Genomic DNA, 18282 nt, shown 5'->3' with positions numbered 1-18282 from the left:
TCAACTTTAATCATAACTACAAGACAGTACTTTTCATCCACCAGCATCTTCGAAGAGCCAAGAGCAGTGACCTGAAGGAGAACTAGCACTACTCTCCCTATTGGGTATAATCTTTTTAAAAAGAAACAGTATCTATCAAAAGTTTGAGGGCATACATCTTTCGACCCAGAAATTTCATTTTGGAGAAGTTATTCTACAGATATAGTCACATGCACGCACGAAGAGACATATATAAAGACATTTATTATTTTCACTTGGTTGGTGGTGGTTTGGTAAGGAAAGAAAATCAGAAGAGAAAAAAAAAAAAAACTTAAAAGGCCTTAACTAAGGAAACTGGTGAACTGGTACCATAAATGGTACACATATCAACATGGAATACTACACAGCCTTTTAAAAAAATGAGATTGCTCCATCTGTTCTTATTCATCCATTTGTGCATTAATTAGGAAAATATTTACAGGGAAATACCACATGAAATAGATTTTGCCCTCAAGGAACATACAGCCAAATAAGTGAAACAGAAAAGAGAGTAAACAAATCCAATGAGACTTGAAATAAATGTTCCATGGAAACCAATGGTACAGAGGGAGCCAGTAAGAGGGAGAACCCACTTTAGAAAGATCGCTCAGACAGGGGACTTCCAAAGTAAAATTTAAACTGAAACCCAAAGGGAACGGCAGTTAGCCACCATGGGAAGATTCAAAAGAAAGAATTCTAGACAAAAGGAACAACATGCGTGAAAACCCTAGTCTAGAAAGCTGGTGCAGAGGCACAGTTAAGGACGTGGCAGAAAAGGGCAGGAGGAAGCATCAATACAGGTAGCAGCTGTGCTCTGCTCTGACAGGACCTTATGGGATTCGGTCCCGGTTCAAATGCCTTGGCACCAGGCAGGAGAAAGACGGTTCAGATTTAGGTTTCAAGAAGATAACTCTCACACACTAAAGAGATGCCAACTACAATATACACTGTGGGAGGAAGGGAAAGTTAGAGGAGAGTACACAGACCTCATCTACATTAAGATAGAAAAACATACATCAGCGCTTAGAAAAACCTACGTATAGACATATTAAAAAACTCAGCTTGAGTAACTGCTCAAAAATAGGATTGAGAGCTGGGGGAAAGGGGGAAATTTTACTTCTCATTGCATACCCTTAGTTTCACATTGAACTTTAAAAAAAAACATAAAGATAAAAATTTCACACTACGTTCATAATTCAAAAATTAAATCAAGGCTTCCCTGATGGCTCAATGGTAAAGAATCTACCTGCCAATACAGGGGACACAGGTTCGATCCCTGGTCCGGGAAGAGCTCACAAGCCAGGGGACACCTAAGTCTGTGCGCCACAACTACAGAGCCAGAGCTCTAGAGCCTGGGAGCCGCACCAAGAAAAGCCACTGCAGTGAGAAGCCCAAGCACCACGACGAAGAGCAGTCCCCGCTCGCTGGAACTAGAGAAAGCCCCATGCATAGTAACAAAGATCCAGCGGGGCCATAAATAAAATAAGTCCTTTTTAGAAAGCCAATCTGCCACACTTGAAGGTGTTATTCCAATCATCTAACTAGTGATTTCCAGAGCACTAACTGTTAACTAAATACAGTGATGGTGGTGATTTAGTTGTTCAGTCATGTCCAACTCTTGCGACCCCACGGACAGTCTACCAGGCTCCTCTGTCCATGGGATTTCTCCCAGGCAAGGATACTGGAGTGGGTTGCCATTTCCTTCTCCAGGGGATCTTCCCAACCCAGCGACTGAATCTCGGTCTCCTGCACGGGCAGGTGAGTTCTTTACTGCTGAGCCACCAGGCAAGCCCCACAAAATATAGTATATTCCCAATATCTGCTTCACATTTTCATGACTTCTCACTGCCTCAGAACCAAATTTCAGCTCCTTCACTCCCGTTTCCATACCTGTTCCTGTCATTCTGAGCCACCAGTCCATCCTAGTCTCTCTCTATCCCAACGCCACGCACTCCCTCCAGCCTTTCCTCAGCCAACCTGGCTCAGCCAGAAACTCTATTCTCCTTCACCACCTTCACCAAACCAAATCATAGTACTGTATGGCCCACACTAGGCCCTGAAGGCACAGGACAGAACGAGAAAAGCTCCTCCGTAAGCAAAAAATTACAACATTACACCCCAGTCCTCGTGCAATCTATAGCCTAGAAGAAAAGACAGATCTTAACCATGACTGCACAGCAGCTAAGAAACCAGCACCGAGAGGCGTGCTGCGGAACTGAAGAGGGCACGTGACAGCAGGGGATCTCGAACTCAAAAACGGTCTCAGGAGGCCTCTCAGACGAGCAGCTAAGAAACCAGCACCGAGGCGTGCTGCGGAAGTGAAGAGGGCACGGGACAGCAGGGGATCTCGAACTCAAAAACGGTCTCAGGAGGCCTCTCAGACGCAGTGACTTTGAAAAGAGACCTAGGAAATGAAATCATGGTGGAACACAGTCAGGGAGACTGGGGCCTGAGCGTCAGCCCACTGCACAGTGAGGCAAGGCCTCATGAAAAAGCATCAACTCCAGCTTAAGAGCAAGGAAATGAGGGGACTTGCTTTGGCAGCCTTTGGCAGACTTTTAGCATAGAATTTACTTATTAATATTATTTCTGTATTGTCTTACCCTGCGTAGCCCCTGATCCCATTAAAATGTAAGCTCCAGAAGAGCAGAAATGTCTGTCTTGCTGGCTCAGCGATATATTTTCAGTGCCTAGAACAATGCCTGGCACATGCAAGAAACAGCTGTTGAGTGAAAGAAGGAATGAAGGAACGAACAGACGAATTCTTTAGAGAGAGGGGAACGGGATCTGTGGAGTCCAGCCGGGAAGCGGCAGTCTAGGTGAGAGACAAATGACCATTTTCTCTTAAAGGGAGGGGTGCTTGCTTCGAGCTTAACGCAGACATCACTCTCTTTAGAAAGCCTTTCCAGTCCTATGCCAGGTTAGGCATCACTGCCCTGTGATCACATTACACCCTGCCCCTCCATTAGGACGGCCCCTGCCACACTTCATCTCCAGGAGCGACCTGACTAGCTCACTCGCTCTCTCTGCTGAATCCCCAGAGCTTAGCAAATCAACACATTACTTGTTGAATGAATAAACAACCATCCATCAGCCTCCAAAGAAATCAGTCTGTTGTGACAAGACAATCTCCTGAATGATGACTCCAGTGCCAACAGCACTTCTCATCTCAGGAGCATCGATGTTAGAAGGGGGTGAACCTGTATCCCAGGAGACGGAAAGGCTTGTCCAAATTCCCATATCTAAGTGACACACAGAAAGGGGGTGCTCTGCATTAATCTGGAGCAGGGGCTCAAGAGCCAGACAGGCTCGGGTTCTGCCATAACATTTTGATGAAATATTGTCAACACTAGGCAAAACCAACTCCAGGTATTCACCTTCATGTCTTAATTCTCTCTCAGTCAAGCACTTTTCTCACTGCATCACACAATTTCAAGTTTTGAAACTTATGTTTTCAAAAAAAAAAAACTGCTGTTAAAAAGAAATATATAATGCTACCCACATAAGAATTTTTAAATAAACATTTCATTAATTTTTTTAAAAAGTCAAACCTTATGTGGTAGTTAGCTTTCAAAATGAAGGGTCACAGTTTGCCAACAAAGGTCCATCTAGTCAAGGCTATGGTTTTTCCTGTGGTCATGTATGGATGTGAGAGTTGGACTGTGAAGAAGGCTGAGCACCGAAGAATGGATGCTTTTGAACTGTGGTGTTGGAGAAGACTCTTGAGAGTCCCTTGGACTGCAAGGAGATCCAACCAGTCCATTCTGAAGGAGATCAGCCCGGGGATTTCTTTGGAAGGAATGATGCTAAAGCTGAAAACTCCAGTACTTTGGCCACCTCATGCGAACAGTTGACTCACTGGAAAAGACTCTGATGCTGGGAGGGATTGGGGGCCAGAGGAGAAGGGGACGACAGAGGATGAGATGGCTGGATGGCATCACTGACTCGATGGACGTGAGTCTGAGTGAACTCCGGGAGTTGGTGATGGACAGGGAGGCCTGGCGTGCTGCAATTCATGGGGTCGCAAAGAGTCAGACACGAGTGAGCGACTGAACTGAACTGAGTGAATAAACCTGATGACTTCAACTCAAGAGGTAGGAGAAACAATCCAATGACATCATTTGATTCTCTTCCTCAAGCAATAAAAATTCCTGTCATTCATTCTGTAATGCCAATCTGCCTTGAACTAAACTCAGTTTCTAAAGTTATTTAACGCATGGAAATACTGATGAGGGAAGCAGTGGAGGAAAGCATTAAGCTATAAATTCTAAAGCAGCAGTTCAAGAAATGGAGATAGAGGAAAGAAGCCAGCAGAACCAGTAACCATTTCTTTTACTCCTCTATTTCAGTACAACTTGCATTTAGAGAGCTTTATCATCCAACCCAAGAGTAAAACAGTGAAAATTCTGTTTTACAGAGAATATGGTGGGAAGGGTAGGTGATATTGCTATAACCAAGTAAGTGAAAGTGAAATTGCTCAGTTGTGTTCGACTCTTTATGACTCCATGGACTATAGCCTAACAGACTCTTTCATCCATGGAATTTTCCAAGCAAGAGTACTAGAGTGGGTTGCCATTTCCTTCTCCTGGGGATCTTCCTGACCCAGAGATCAAACCCAGGTCTCCTGCACTGCAGGCAGACACTTCATCGACTGAGCCACCAGGGAAGCCCCAAGTAAGTAGATCACAAACATGTAAAAAGAAGCTAAAAAAAAAAAAACTGGCTGCCTTTTCTGCAAGCCTAATATACCTGCTGGGTTTCCCTGGTAGCTCAGCTGGTAAAGAATCTGCCTGCAATGCAGGAGACCCCAGTTTGATTACTGGATAGGAAAAATTCCCTAGAGAGGGGATAGGCTACCCACTCCAGCATTCTTGGGCTTCCCTGGTGGCTCACACAGTAAAGAATCCGCCTGCAATGCAGGAGACCTGGGTTCGATCCCTGGATTGGGAAGATTCCCTGGATGAGGGCATTGCAACCCACTCCAGGGGAGAATCCCATGGACAAAGAAGCCTGGCAGGCCACAGTCCAGACGCAACTGAGCAGCTAACCACAGTGCACCTGTTAATGGTCTACAGCACCCACCTGTGAGGCAGTGAGGCCCAGCAGCTAAGAGCAAAGGTGCTGGGGCCAAAAGGCATGGGCTCCGATGAGGACTCACTGACAGTGTATGTGCTACCTACCAGTATGCCTCTCTGGATCAGGTTTTCTCATCTGTAAGATGGACACAGTATCTCACAGGGGTTATTAAGATGAAATCAGTAACAGATGAAACATACTAGAACAGAGTCTGGCAAGAAGCAAGCAAGCACTCAGGGTTGGCAACCTGATAAAATGGGCAGCCCGCACCCCCAACTATCAAGTGTGCTTCTCTCCTGCTTGGCCCTGGGTGTTCTATCCTGGGATCATCACTCACTCTGAAACTGCATGATACAGAATACAAAACTAATACTGGTGCTGCTGCTGCTGCTGCTAAGTCGCTTCAGTCGTGTCTCTGTGCGACCCCATAGACGGGAGCCCACTAGGCTCCCCCATCCCTGGGATTCTGGTGCTACACCACCACAAAAAATGTGTCTAGGGGAACCTCCAGCACACTTGCGTGGATCAGCTGATCTGTGTATTCTTCCTAGTGGGTGAGCGGGGCTTGTCTTGGGTGGAGAAGGGAAGGAAAATCTGTAACAAAGACAGATTCAAATAGTCCTCCCCGACACCGAACACCCCATTTTTTCCTAGTGATGTTGGTGTCAAATACCACCTCCACCACCTGCGATTCAGACCACACCTCTCCTGCCTCTCTCACCACAGATAGTCTACTTACCAACCCCAAATTCTGGGCTCACTGGACCCAAGTCCTGCTACTCGTCCGTATGGGAAGCTATTTGGGAGTTTACTTACATCAGCTGGTTTTTGAACAAAACCTTCACTGCTTTTGAAGAAAAAAAAAATTACTGCTTCAAGACATCATGGGGAAATGTTCTATCTGTGTACAAAAAGCTATACACCCTCAGCTCAGTTCAGTCGCTCAGTCATGTCCAACTCTTTGTGACCTCACGGACTGCAGCACACCAGGCTTCCCTGTCCATCACCAACTCCTGGAGCTTAATAGACCCTCAAGTCATATACAAAAATAAAGCAGAACTTCCAGCAATCCTGGGTTCAAGAAATAGGCTCCCACTGATGATGTGTTTTCCAGATAACTCCGAGTCAAACAGAAGACTCTTTCTGCTTAATTTATTTGCAAATCTAAATTTTAGCACACATTTCTCTAATTATAAAGCTGTGTAATAAACATGGTTGAATAAATTTTTTTTCCCGAAAATATAAAGCCTCTGTAGCATCATCAGGAAAGTTACTCTTGGTTTAGCAGGGAAAAAGGATACTGATGTCTAACAGTATACTTTTTGATTACTAGGAAAGAGCTTTTCTTTTTTCGTTTTTTTAATGATTCCCTTCACACCAGTTTTTTGTACTTATTATTTGGCTCTTTCTACTAAAGCAAAAGTGCAGTGCTGAAAATCTGGCTAATGAGGTGATAAAAATAATCACTACTGTGAACCTACAGTATAAACCTCATTCAACTACCTTACCATAACTTTGAGATGCAAATATTACTGTTCTCTCTTACAGAGCAACAGAAACTCAAATAAGTTTAATAAATATCCCAGGAAAAAGGTAGGTATTAGAACCAAACAAAGCAATTTAACGACTGGTGATTCTTCCCTCTGCTTCACCCCTGACATCTAAGGGATCATGAAATCTTCAACCTCCAGTGTTTCCCCACACTGTCAACTTGGCTCCATTCTAACACCTTATTTTAGGCCCCCATCATTTCTTGTCTAGATTAAAGGAAATGTATTCTAATTGGCCCACCAAACTCAAGCTTTGCACTGCTCTAATCCATTTTCCACATCACAAATCAAAATCAGTTCAGTTCAGTCGCTCAGTCCTGTCCGACTCTTTGCGACCCCATGAATTGCAGCACGCCAGGCCTCCCTGTCCATCACCAACTCCCGGAGTTCACTCAAACTCACGTCCATCGAGTCAGTGATGCCATCCAGCCATCTCATCCTCTGTCGTCCCCTTCTCCTCTGGCCCCCAATCCCTCCCAGCATCAGAGTCTTTTCCAATGAGTCAATTCTTCACAAGAGGTGGCCAAAGTATTGGAGTTTCAGCTTTAGCATCATTCCTTCCAAAGAAATCCCAGGGCTGATCTCCTTCAGAATGGACTGGTTGGATCTCCTTGCAGTCCAAGGGACTCCCAAGAGTCTTCTCCAACACCACACTTCAAAAGCATCAATTCTTCAGCGCTCAGCTTAGTTCACTGTCCAACTCTCACATCCATACATCACCACAGGAAAAACAATAGCCTTGACTAGATGGACCTTTGTTGGCAAAGTAATGTCTCTGCTTTTGAATATGCTATCTAGGTTGGTCATAACTTTCCTTCCAAGGAGTAAGCGTCTTTTAATTTCGTGGTTACAGTCACCATCTGCAGTGATTTTGGAGCCCAGAAAAATAAAGTCTGACACTGTTTCCACTGTTTCCTCATTTATTTCCCACGAAGTGATGGGACCGGATGCCATGATCTTCATTTTCTGAATGTTGAGCTTTAAGCCAACTTTTTCACTCTCCTCTTTCACTTTCATCAAGAGACTCTTTAGTTCCTCTTCACTTTCTGCCATAAGGGTGGTGTCATCTGCATATCTGAGGTTATTGATATTTCTCCCAGCAATCTTGATTCCAGCTTGTGCTTCTTCCAGTCTCAAGAACAAGACAAAAGGAAATCATTCCAGAAGACTCCTTACGTACAACACACAATGGTTTAAAAGAATGTGGTAAACCATCTCCATGGAACCTCCAAATAAGATTCAATTATTTGAATAGAAAAGGAACAAATGTTTTAAAGAGAGATATAACAAACTGAAACCACATGAATCCACTCAAGCACTTGGAAGGGAAAAAGGTAGAGTATAGTTGCCAAGAAAAAGAACTGCCTTAAAAATACCACAGATCAATGGGAAGAAGAAAGAATGGATTTTAAAAAGATGGAATTATCTATAATTAGCACATACAGTCTTCCAATGCAAGAGTACTGCTTAATGCAGCTGCTAAAACTACAAGGTATTCCAAAAATTTACACTTTTTATCTGCATCAGCAACTCTCTGTCTGCATAGACACCATCAAAAACAATCTCTTACCTAACAAATCTAAACTACACAATGTGAAAAGTAGTGCAGTTTCGAAGTAAAGTGGAGTTACTACGGGATTCTAAAATAATCAAATTTAAAAGAAAAAATGTATTGCTTCTTATATCAGAAATAATTAAAAGCAAACTAGAAATAAAACTACTATTAAAATTTATCTGAAAAACAAAAAGGCATTCCATAAAATTATTTTTTAAATATTTATCTGAAAACTATATCCTACAGATTGCAGCTTAACAAATTCATTCAGACAAGCGGTGTTGGGAACTGTACACCACAGTCAAACTTACACAGGCAATGAAAATCCATCATTATTTAAGAGTATTAAGAGGATCTTAAAAATCACCTAAGGCATACAAGGAGACAATAGTGAAAAACAGTGGATTTCTTTTCCTCAACTTTCTACTTTTCCCTATTTTTCAAATGAACGGAGGTTGGAAATTCATATACAGTTTGTCGAATGACGCCTCCCTGAAAAGAAAACCAAGAACACCCATTGATGAAGCAAAACCAAGCTTATGATTAATAGCACCTACTACAGTAAAGGGCACTAGCATTTTGAGGCAATTCTGGAGGTTTCACTGGGATCAGTTCAAGGCCTGCTAAAAGTCACAGTTCCAGATCCTAGCTTCAAAAACTGCAGTTTTTGAAGTGGGGGGCCATCCCAGGGATCTCCCCAACCACAATATGAAGAAAACTTTCACATAGGGGAGAGCTCCAAAAGAATCAACATTTTTTTTGTTGTTCAAAGTCCATAAGACCAAGTTCACTGGGAAGCATATGATCATGGGACCTAGAAATTCACCTTCATGCAGGCTCCAGGAGCCAGTGAGTTCAGAAGGTTTCAAGGGTGTTCAAACAGGATAAAATCTGCATTGAAACCCATATGAAAATCTTGAGGACGTTCCTCTGTTTTTTGTCCCTGGGAGTCTGGGGCTGGTAGATCTCCCTTCCAAATGCTCAACCACCAAGGCCCTGCACACAGCCAGGTCTCTGATTCGAGATGGCCAACCACAATTTGATGAGCCAGTATAAGATGTTCACAGAAGGTTTGCCTCAGGCTGCCTGTGCTGTGAGTACTGTACTTCTCCTCAAACAAATGAAATCTGTAACTCAAACTCTGGTTCTTATCTTTCTACATGGCATGATTTCACCAAGCATAATTTAGAATTACAATAGATTCTTTCAAAAGCTTTTGGTATCAGTGGTTCATTTGAGATGCCCCTTAGGGAAAAACAGGGGGGCAAACTCTCAAACATCTAGAGTTTTTGCATTTTTTAAATCAACATGAAGAAGCTTCCAGAAGAAATTCAAATGCCAAATCTGTTTCCTTATGAAATTCACAGGGAAGACAAGGTTCATAGAGAACAGCAAAGGCACAGAAAAAGCCAAATGAAAAACACAAAAAACTTACAACTCTCTCAAACCTACTGGTCTTTATCCTGCTCTTCCTGTTTCTCTATTCTATGTCCCTCCGCTCTCCCCTGCCCTGTTCTTCCTTCCCCTGACTTGTTCCCCTTTTCTCCTGGCTGACCAGAAACCTGTCAAATGAGGGCAAGTCCCTATGGCTGAAGTAAACCTCGATCTCATTCTGAACTGAGAGGCAGTATCAAAGATTTCCCAAAGCCTCCACAAAATAGAAGTTTATAGAGAAACAGAGTATTCTAGGAGCGTATAAGCTAAGGTACCCAAGTTTATATCACCTGGTTCATACTGCTAGCAAGAGCCTCAGGTAGCAAATAGTGGATTAACGGGGAGAAGAAGACGACCCTGAGAGTGACTTGAGACCCCTAACCACATAGAAACAGAGGTTTAGAGAAACCGTACATGATGGGCAAGGTCTCTGGGAGACTACCACCAAAATCTGCCTGTGAAGTTACGCTGGGCTCTAGTGCAGTTCTGCTGGCAGAGAGAGCAAAGTCCTCGGAGACACCAGAGATGGCCTCTTTAATGCCCTAAGACAGGAATCAAGGGGAGATCCTGAAGCACTTGCAACCCCAGCTCTCTCTTCATGTTTTGTGAGCAGCCTTAAACCAGAAATGGGAAATTTCATGAATAAAAACTGGATGGAAAACAGCCACATTTTCAGGTCTTCAATTTCATACTATACATTTTAAAGGAGCCTCAAAACAAAAGCAGAATAAGGCCCAGAATAAACTAATGCCCTTACAGATAAAATCAGATGCTCCCATTCCAGATATTAATATAGTCTTCTGATAAAGACACCAGCAGACTTTGTAACCAGAAGTGACAATCAGTAAACAATTGCTCGGTATTAGCCAAGAAAATGAAGGAAAAAACTGTAACAGACAGTGTTTCAAAAGTGAATCAAGTACCCATTTCACCCATCAACTCAAAAGGAGAAATTTCACTAATTACTAATTACTGATACTGCTGGTACACTATCAACCTTAACCCCACCATTGTTACACATGCCCTCTCTGAGTGTCAACAAAGTACTCAGATAACAGGTATCTCTAATACTTGTCACATTTTCCATGTGCCAGTAACCAGCTTTGAATCTTTACTCAAGGAACATTCTGGAGAAGGAAATGGCAACCCACTCCAATATTCTAGACTGGAAAATCCCTTGGACGGAGGAGCTTGACAGGCTACTGTCCATGGGGTCGCAAAGAGCTGGACACACCCGAGCAACTTCACTTCTCCTTTCTCCTATGAGACACTAGACTCATTGACTCATAAGAAAGAATGCAAATAGAATTTTTAGATCAAATGCTCTCCTAATGACCTCTTCCTTGAACTCCTGAGGACTCTGTTACTCATCAAAGCAAAATTAATTTGGACTCCAAGCCCAAACTGAATATCTCAAGAAGGCCAGATTTCTTGTTCTCTCTCTCTATATATATATTTATTTATGTATGTATATAAACATACAATTATACTGGCAGAAGTATTAGGGCTGAATAGATCAAGGTTCAGAAAACCACTACCCAAAGGCTGGGCTTTCCTGGTGGCTCAGATGGTAAAGAATTTGCCTGCAATGAAGGATACCCAGGTTCAATTCCTGGGTCAAGAAGACCTCCTGGAGAAGGTTACCCAGTTGAGTATTCTTGCCTGGAGAATTCCAAGGACAGAAGAGTCTGAGGGACTACAATTCACAGAGTCACAGAGAGTAGTACACGACCGAGTAACTAACACATTCAGACTCTCTCAGATGAGAATGTAAGGAAGGACTAAAACCCAAAAGCTGACCCCCTACTCAAGAAAACACTTACCATGCTCTTCCTGGGGTCTTTCAAGGCTGCGATCAAGGTATGGGCCAGATGGCACTTTCACTTAGAGGCTCAAATGGGGACAAATTCAACATCATCCAAGGGACTGGCAGGATTTATTTCCTTGTGACTGGGGAACTGATGGCCCCACCTTTCTGCTGGCTCAGAATGGAGATCACCTTCACTTTGATCCTCAAAAGCTGTCTGCCATTCACTGCCATGTGGGTTTCCTCAATATGGCTGCCTTCATCATCAAGCCAACACCTAGAATCTGTTCTCTCGTCTCCCAGAAAGGAGTCTTTTGGATAAAACACAATTACACAATTATATTTCATCACCTTTGCCATATAATGTAATTAATTACGGGAGTGACACGCCATCACCCTTTGCCATAGTCTCTGAGTGAAGGAGGTGAGGCAAACTGAAGAAGAGGGGATTACACAAAGGCGCAAATGCCTGGAAGGTTCATTATGACTCAGCAATTCTACTCCTGAGTATATATCCAGAAGAACTTCAAACAGATGTTCAACAATATACCTGCACACAAATGTTCACAGCAACAATATCCACGATCACCAAAAACTAAAAATAATTCAAATGTCCACTAACCAATTACAAACACATTTCCTACAGAAACAATAACCCAATACATTTCTTACAGCAACAAAAACAAGCCAAAAAAAAAACCCACAAAAAAACCCCAGTGGCATTGTCATGCAAGGGAATATTACTCATCCATAAAATCAGGGATGAAATACTCATGCATGCTACAACATGAATCCTGTATTCTGCTTCACTTACTATTAAGCATATCTAAAGTTCTTATTTTCATATATAGTATTTACATTTATAGAAGATTTATTTAATTTCCTAGTAGGTTCAAATTCTCTGGTGAAATTCTTTATATGTTTAGCTATTTTCTCCACATTTCCCCCAAATTTCTTTAACACAGTAGTCATACTTATTTTATAGTCTTTTCAGCCAATTTTAGTATCTAGAGAGACAGCACATGCGGGTCAATTCTAATGTCTGTTTTACTGTTTCTCTTGGTTTTACTAGTTAGGTGTTCTCCTCTTTCAGTGTGTCTAATAAACAGGCACTAAATGGCAGATAATTTATATACAATGGTATGTGTATAAAATGTATCTCCTAGAACACTATTCATCCAACAAATACTTAGTCAGCACTCACTCTGTGCCAGGCACCATGTGCAAGCGATGCAGTAAAAAACAGCACAACCCTTGTTAGCAAGCAGCTTACTATCCGGAAGTAGATACTCAACCCACCTCTACAATGGGCAAAAGGGGCTATAAAACGAGGCTGTTGCTACACATCTTACCCCTGTTACCTCTTCTCTCTCCCTTGATCGCTCCAGTAATGTAATTCCATACTGCTTGTTCAACATCAAGTACTCTTTAACCTCATTACTTTGGCACTTGTGAACAGTTTCTACTCAGTAAACCTTGCTTTTCTCCCTGATTATCACATGACACGCCCTGTGACGGCCTTACCTGACATGCAAAACCTCGTTAAAATTGTGAGTCAACTCTACCCTAGAGCATGCCCTTTCCCCATTCCCTGCCCTGTGCTTCTTATTTTTTGTGTACTGTTTTTCTCCTTCTATAGCATATGTTATATGAGGGCAGGAATAGTTTGGTGGTTTTGGTCTAGTTTGATCCCTACTATATCCAGGCACTTCAAACAATGTTACACAAAACAGCATGTACTATGTTAAATATCTACTGAATAGATGAGTAAACAGTTTTAAACACGATAAATGAAGTATAGGATTGTTGTTGTTCAGTCACTAAGCTGTGTCCAACTCTTAGCAACACCACTGTCTGAAGCTATCTTTCACCCCAGGCTGCCCTATCCACTATCTCCTGGAGTTCACTCAAACTCATGTCCATTGAGTCACTGATGCCATTCAACCAGCTGATTCTCTGTTGCCCCCTTCTCCTCCTACCTTCGCTCTTTTCCACTGAGTTAGCTCTTAGCATCAGACAGCCGAAGTACTGGTGTTTCAGCTCCAGCATCAGTCCTTCCAATGAATATTCAGGACTGATGTCCTTTATGGACTGGTTCCATCTCCATGCTGTCCAAGGGACTCTTAAGGGTCTTCTCTAGCACCACTGTTAGAAAGCATCAATCCTTTGGCACTCAGCCTTCTTTATGGTCCAACTCTCACATCCATACGTGACCACTGGAAAAACCATAGCTTTGACTAGACAGACCTTTGTCAGCAAAGTCATGTCTATGCTTTTTAATATGCTGTCTAGGTTGGTCACAGCTTTTCTTCCAAGGAGCAAACATCTTTTCATTTTGTGCTGTGCACAGTGATTTTGGAGCCCAAGAAAATAAAATTTGGCACTGTTTCTACTTTTTCCCCATCTGTGTGCCATGAGGTGATGGGACTAGATGCCATGATTTCAGTCTTTTGAATACTACATTTTAGGCCAGCTTTTTCACTCTCCTCTTTCACCTTCATCAAGAGGTTCTTTAGTTCCTCTTCACTTTCTGCCGTAAGGGTGGTGTCATCTGCATATCTGAGGTTACTGATATTTATCCCAGCAATCTTGATTCCATCCTGTGCTTTATCCAGTCCAGCATTTCGCATGATGTACTCTGCATATAAGTTAAATAAGCAGAGAGACAACATACAGCCTTGACGTACTCCTTTCCCAATTTTGAACCAGTCCATTGTTCCATGTTTGGTTCTAACTGTTGCTTCCTGTCCTGCATACAGTTTCTCAGGAGACAAGTCAGGTGACCGGTTATTCCCATCTCTTGAAGAATTTTCCATAGTTTGCTGTGATCCACACAGTCAAAGGCTTTAGCACAGTCAACGAAGCAGAAGTAAAGGGTTTCCTGGAATTCCCATGGTTTTTCTATGATCCAGCAGGTACTGGCAATTTGATCTCTGGTTCCTCTGCCATTTTGAAATCCAGCTTGTACATCTGGAAGTTCTTGGTTCACATACTGCTAAAGTCTAGCTTGAAGAATTCTGACCATAATCTTGCTAGCATTGGAAATGATTGCAATTGTACGGCAGTTTGAACATTCTTTGGCATTGCCTTTCTTTGGGGTTGGAATGAAAACTAACTTTTTCCAGTTTTGTGGCCACTGCTGAGTTTTCCAAATTTGCTGGCAGATAGAGTCCAGTACTTGAACAGCATCATCTTTTAGGATATGAGATAGCTCAACTGGAATTCCATCACCTCCACTAGGGTAATTCAGGGAAAATATATAGTAGAGGACCTAACGTAATACATACAGTCAAGCAATGCCTCTGTGAGAAATGTTATGTTTAAGCCAAGACCGAAACTATGTGGAGAAGACAATCAAGAGCAAAGACTGAAGCAGAATCAATACACCCACGTCAGAACTAGGCACAAAAGTTTCAAAAATCTGAACGATATCACAGGAGACTGGCTCATCCGATACAAAGAGCAAGCTGACACAGTTTCAGTTTGAAGAGACAAACACAGGAGAACTATTCAAAGGATTTAAATCAGTCATCATTGAAGAGTTTCTAAGCACAAGCATATGATCAAATCAGGATATGTGAAACATCACTCAAGTTTTAGTGTCAAAAAGTAAGTGAACGGGACCAAGACTGGCTACAAGGAGAGGACTTAGAAGGTTGGTGAAGTAATCCAGTCTATATGATGTTAGTTGGAACCTGGAGTTAGCGTGAGGATCAAAAAAAAAAAAAGGTAATAGATCAGAAAGATATTTAAGTAATTCTCTTCAGCAATATTTATCAAGAACTCCTGAGTTTCTAGCTGGTGAAATGCTGGCATTTTCTCAGGCAGGAAAGAATGAAAAATGAGAAGCTTATAGTAAGAGTCAGCAAGCTTTTTTCTGAATAGGCCAGCTAGTGAAAATTCCAGGCTTTGTGCATCTCTGACACAGTTACTCAACTCGGCCATTGTCATGGCACAGCAGTCACAGACACTCGTAAAGGAAAAAGCATGGCTGTGTTCCAATAAAATTTTATTTACAAAAACAGGTGTTCATGGAGCCACCAAATGGCAGTCCCTGGCTAGAGAGAAGAGGATGAGGTGGGCTTCCAACTTGTTACTTTTATGGTGTCTCAATGTCATCAGGTCAACTTGTCTAAGTAGCAACTAGATATGCAGTTCTAAAGTGATATCTTTTTTGGGGCCCCAAAATCACTGCAGATGGTGACTGCAGCCATGAAATTAAAAGACACGTGCTCCTTGGAAGAAAAGTTATGACCAACCTAGACAGCTTATTAAAAAGTCCATCTATGGAGAAGGAAATGGCAACCCACTCCAGTATTCTTGCCTGGAGAATCCCGTGGAGGGAGGAGCCTGGTAGGCTATAATCCACGGGTCGCAAAGAGTCGGGCATGACTGAGCTACTTAACTTTCATGCCCAATATGGAAGAAAAGGGGGGAAGAATAGGTAAAACTATAAAATTATAGTTTAGAAGTTTATTATACTATAAAAATACAGTTTAGAAGGGCATTGTTGTATGTCATAGGCCAGGGGTAGATATTTTTGGCTTTATTACCCATACTGTCTTTGTGGTATGAAAATTGCATCAGATTATACTAAATGGTGAGCATTACTGAAGTTTGAATTTCATATAAATCCTTCACTTGTTTTGGAAGAAAAAAAAAAAAGTCCATCTAGTCAAAGCTATGGTTTTTCCAATACTCATGTATGGATGTGACAGTTGGACTATAAAGAAAGCTGAGCACCAAAGAATTGACGCTTTTGAACTGTAGTGGTGGAGAAGACTCTTTAGAGTCCCTTGGACTGCAAGGAGATCCAACCAGTCCATCCTAAAGGAGTTCAGTCCTGAATACTCATTGGAAGGACTGATGCTGTAGCTGAAACTCCATTACTTTGGCCACCTGATGCAAAGAACTGACTCATTTAAAAGACCCTGATGCTCGGAAAGATTGAGGGTGGGAGGAGGCGGGGACGACAGAGGATGAGATGGTTGGATGGCATCACTGGCTCAATGGACATGAGTTCGAGTAGACTGCAGGAGTTGGTGATGGACAGGCAGGCCTGGCGTGCTGGAGTCCATGGGGTCACAAAGAGTCGGATACGACTGAGCAACTGAACTGAACTAAACACAGTGTAACATATGTATGATATGACATGTTAGCACATAAAGTTCTCCTGATCTTTAATCTCTGAAATTAAATTGTGTAAGTTGTTGCGTAAGTGCCCAGAAAAATAACTGGGGAAATCCGTGTCCTACTTACACTTTTTATAGACCAGTCACTGAGGACAGTTTTATATTGTAAAAGATGCAGACCACAGCTAAGGGGTAAAGTGTGAAAACGACAGCAAGTGAGGACAATTCTTCTAAGGCTGTGAAAGGACGGAGAACTAAGGCGGCAGCCCTGGTGCGACAAGAGGTTCCCGTGCTCTCAGAAGAGGAGGAAGACAATTTCTCTCCCCACAAACTGGAAGCACCGTGGTGTGAGGGACCACCGGCCTCTTTTATCACCACGCGCTACTCACTAAGCTCAGGGGTCAGTACCTTTCTGACTGACTGAGCTCGTTTAACAGCAGTGATAATGGAAGGGTGCTAAAAGACAAGGAGAGTTTTAAGACATGGAAGAGAGAAAACACCGTCAGTGAAGACTGCCGCCCGTGAGGGCGATACAGCTGACATCTGGGACATCTGGCTTTATGGAGGATGGGAAATATCCTACTCATTGTAAGACGAAAGAAGAAAAAAAATGGATGATTACGTATTAAGGTAAATACAGGTAAATATGGACAAGAAGTTGAGGATACTTCCTAATCAGGGGCCCAGCTTGCCAACAATCCTGTTATGCGTGAGATAACCCAGCACAATGATGAAGAATCGCCCAGTTCAGAAAGGGTAATAAGAAACACTGAGATGAAAAGGTCTTGCAGACTAATTCAAATCGCAAGGTGAAAGTCTACAGAGAGACTCCTTTCTCATGAGAAAAAAAATGAATTAATTTTTCCTTGATGGTGGGGAGAAGTGTAGAGAGGGAGGGAAGACATACACTCTGACTTCTGCCGTTCTTCCTTAGAAGAAGCTGCTGCAGAAGCTGTTGAGGAGATGTCCTTGGGATCTACAGTGACACACAGCTATACCACTCTCCACCAGAAACACATGTATGACTTATGTTTTATGCATATGGACAGGAGCTCAACGGAAAGACACAGCAACATCATGTTTCAAACATTAAAGAAAAACCACCAATTAACGAAATCCATATAGCTAACGGCACATTTCTTTATCACCAAATTTTCTCCTATGAAAGTCAAATACTCATTAAATACAATGCTTAAGTGGCTTCTTCCTCTTTTTAACTTGTGCCACTCAAAATAATCCAAGTGTAAACAACATGGATTTTTTTTTAATCCAACATGAATATTTTAAAAAGCAAAAACTGCATTTTATCTTACACTTTGGACAAAATGTTTGGTCTCAGGACATGTACTGGAAAGATTAGAGTAAAATAGTTTCTCACCTTGACCACTCCATCAAAGCCAGGGATTGTGTTAACCTTTGCTTTCTTAGCTAATAATTTGCTTTCAATCTTGTCACCCATGGCTTGAATAGCGTGTGTATCAGGTCCAATGAAAATGGCATCTGCTGCTGCCTGTGGAGAAAAGCAAGTAGAAATCTGTAACAAAAACATCACAGTGCTCGATATGGAGTCACAGTTTCATAATGAAAACCCGTATGTATACTTACTAGTTACTCACAGGCCACAGACAACTTAAAAGCAAGCATTTGAGCCAACACGTTACAATACATGATACAGTATTTCATATAGTGTAAGTGTGCAAAGATACCTGA

The 18282-nt window shown here is 42.3% G+C and overlaps 1 protein-coding gene across 42 annotated transcripts in view; it reads right to left on the bottom strand.

The window, feature by feature from the left end:
- Positions 1-18282, bottom strand: part of PCCA (propionyl-CoA carboxylase subunit alpha) — a 420374-nt gene that overhangs the window by 243573 nt on the left and 158519 nt on the right. For 37 of the 42 annotated variants that reach the window (XR_015138441.1, XR_015138440.1, XR_015138442.1 and 34 more), the window contains one exon: positions 17951-18082. Coding sequence is in view for 39 of the 42 variants with exons in the window: in XM_086330472.1 (XP_086186598.1) it covers positions 17951-18082 (132 nt within the window). In the remaining 3 variants the exon portion in view is untranslated. Of the gene's footprint in view, positions 1-11456; positions 11752-17950; positions 18083-18282 lie in introns of those variants that run through there. The other 5 variants (XM_086330482.1, XM_086330489.1, XM_086330486.1 and 2 more) reach the window with 1 other exon arrangement.

The sequence above is a fragment of the Bos grunniens genome, chromosome 12 (assembly GCF_055505025.1).
Source record: "Bos grunniens cultivar Pamir isolate PY7600 chromosome 12, Bosgru_T2T1.0, whole genome shotgun sequence".
NCBI lineage: Eukaryota > Metazoa > Chordata > Mammalia > Artiodactyla > Bovidae > Bos > Bos grunniens.
Note: the sequence above shows the minus strand (reverse complement) of the source record. Positions and strands in the feature narration are given on the sequence as shown.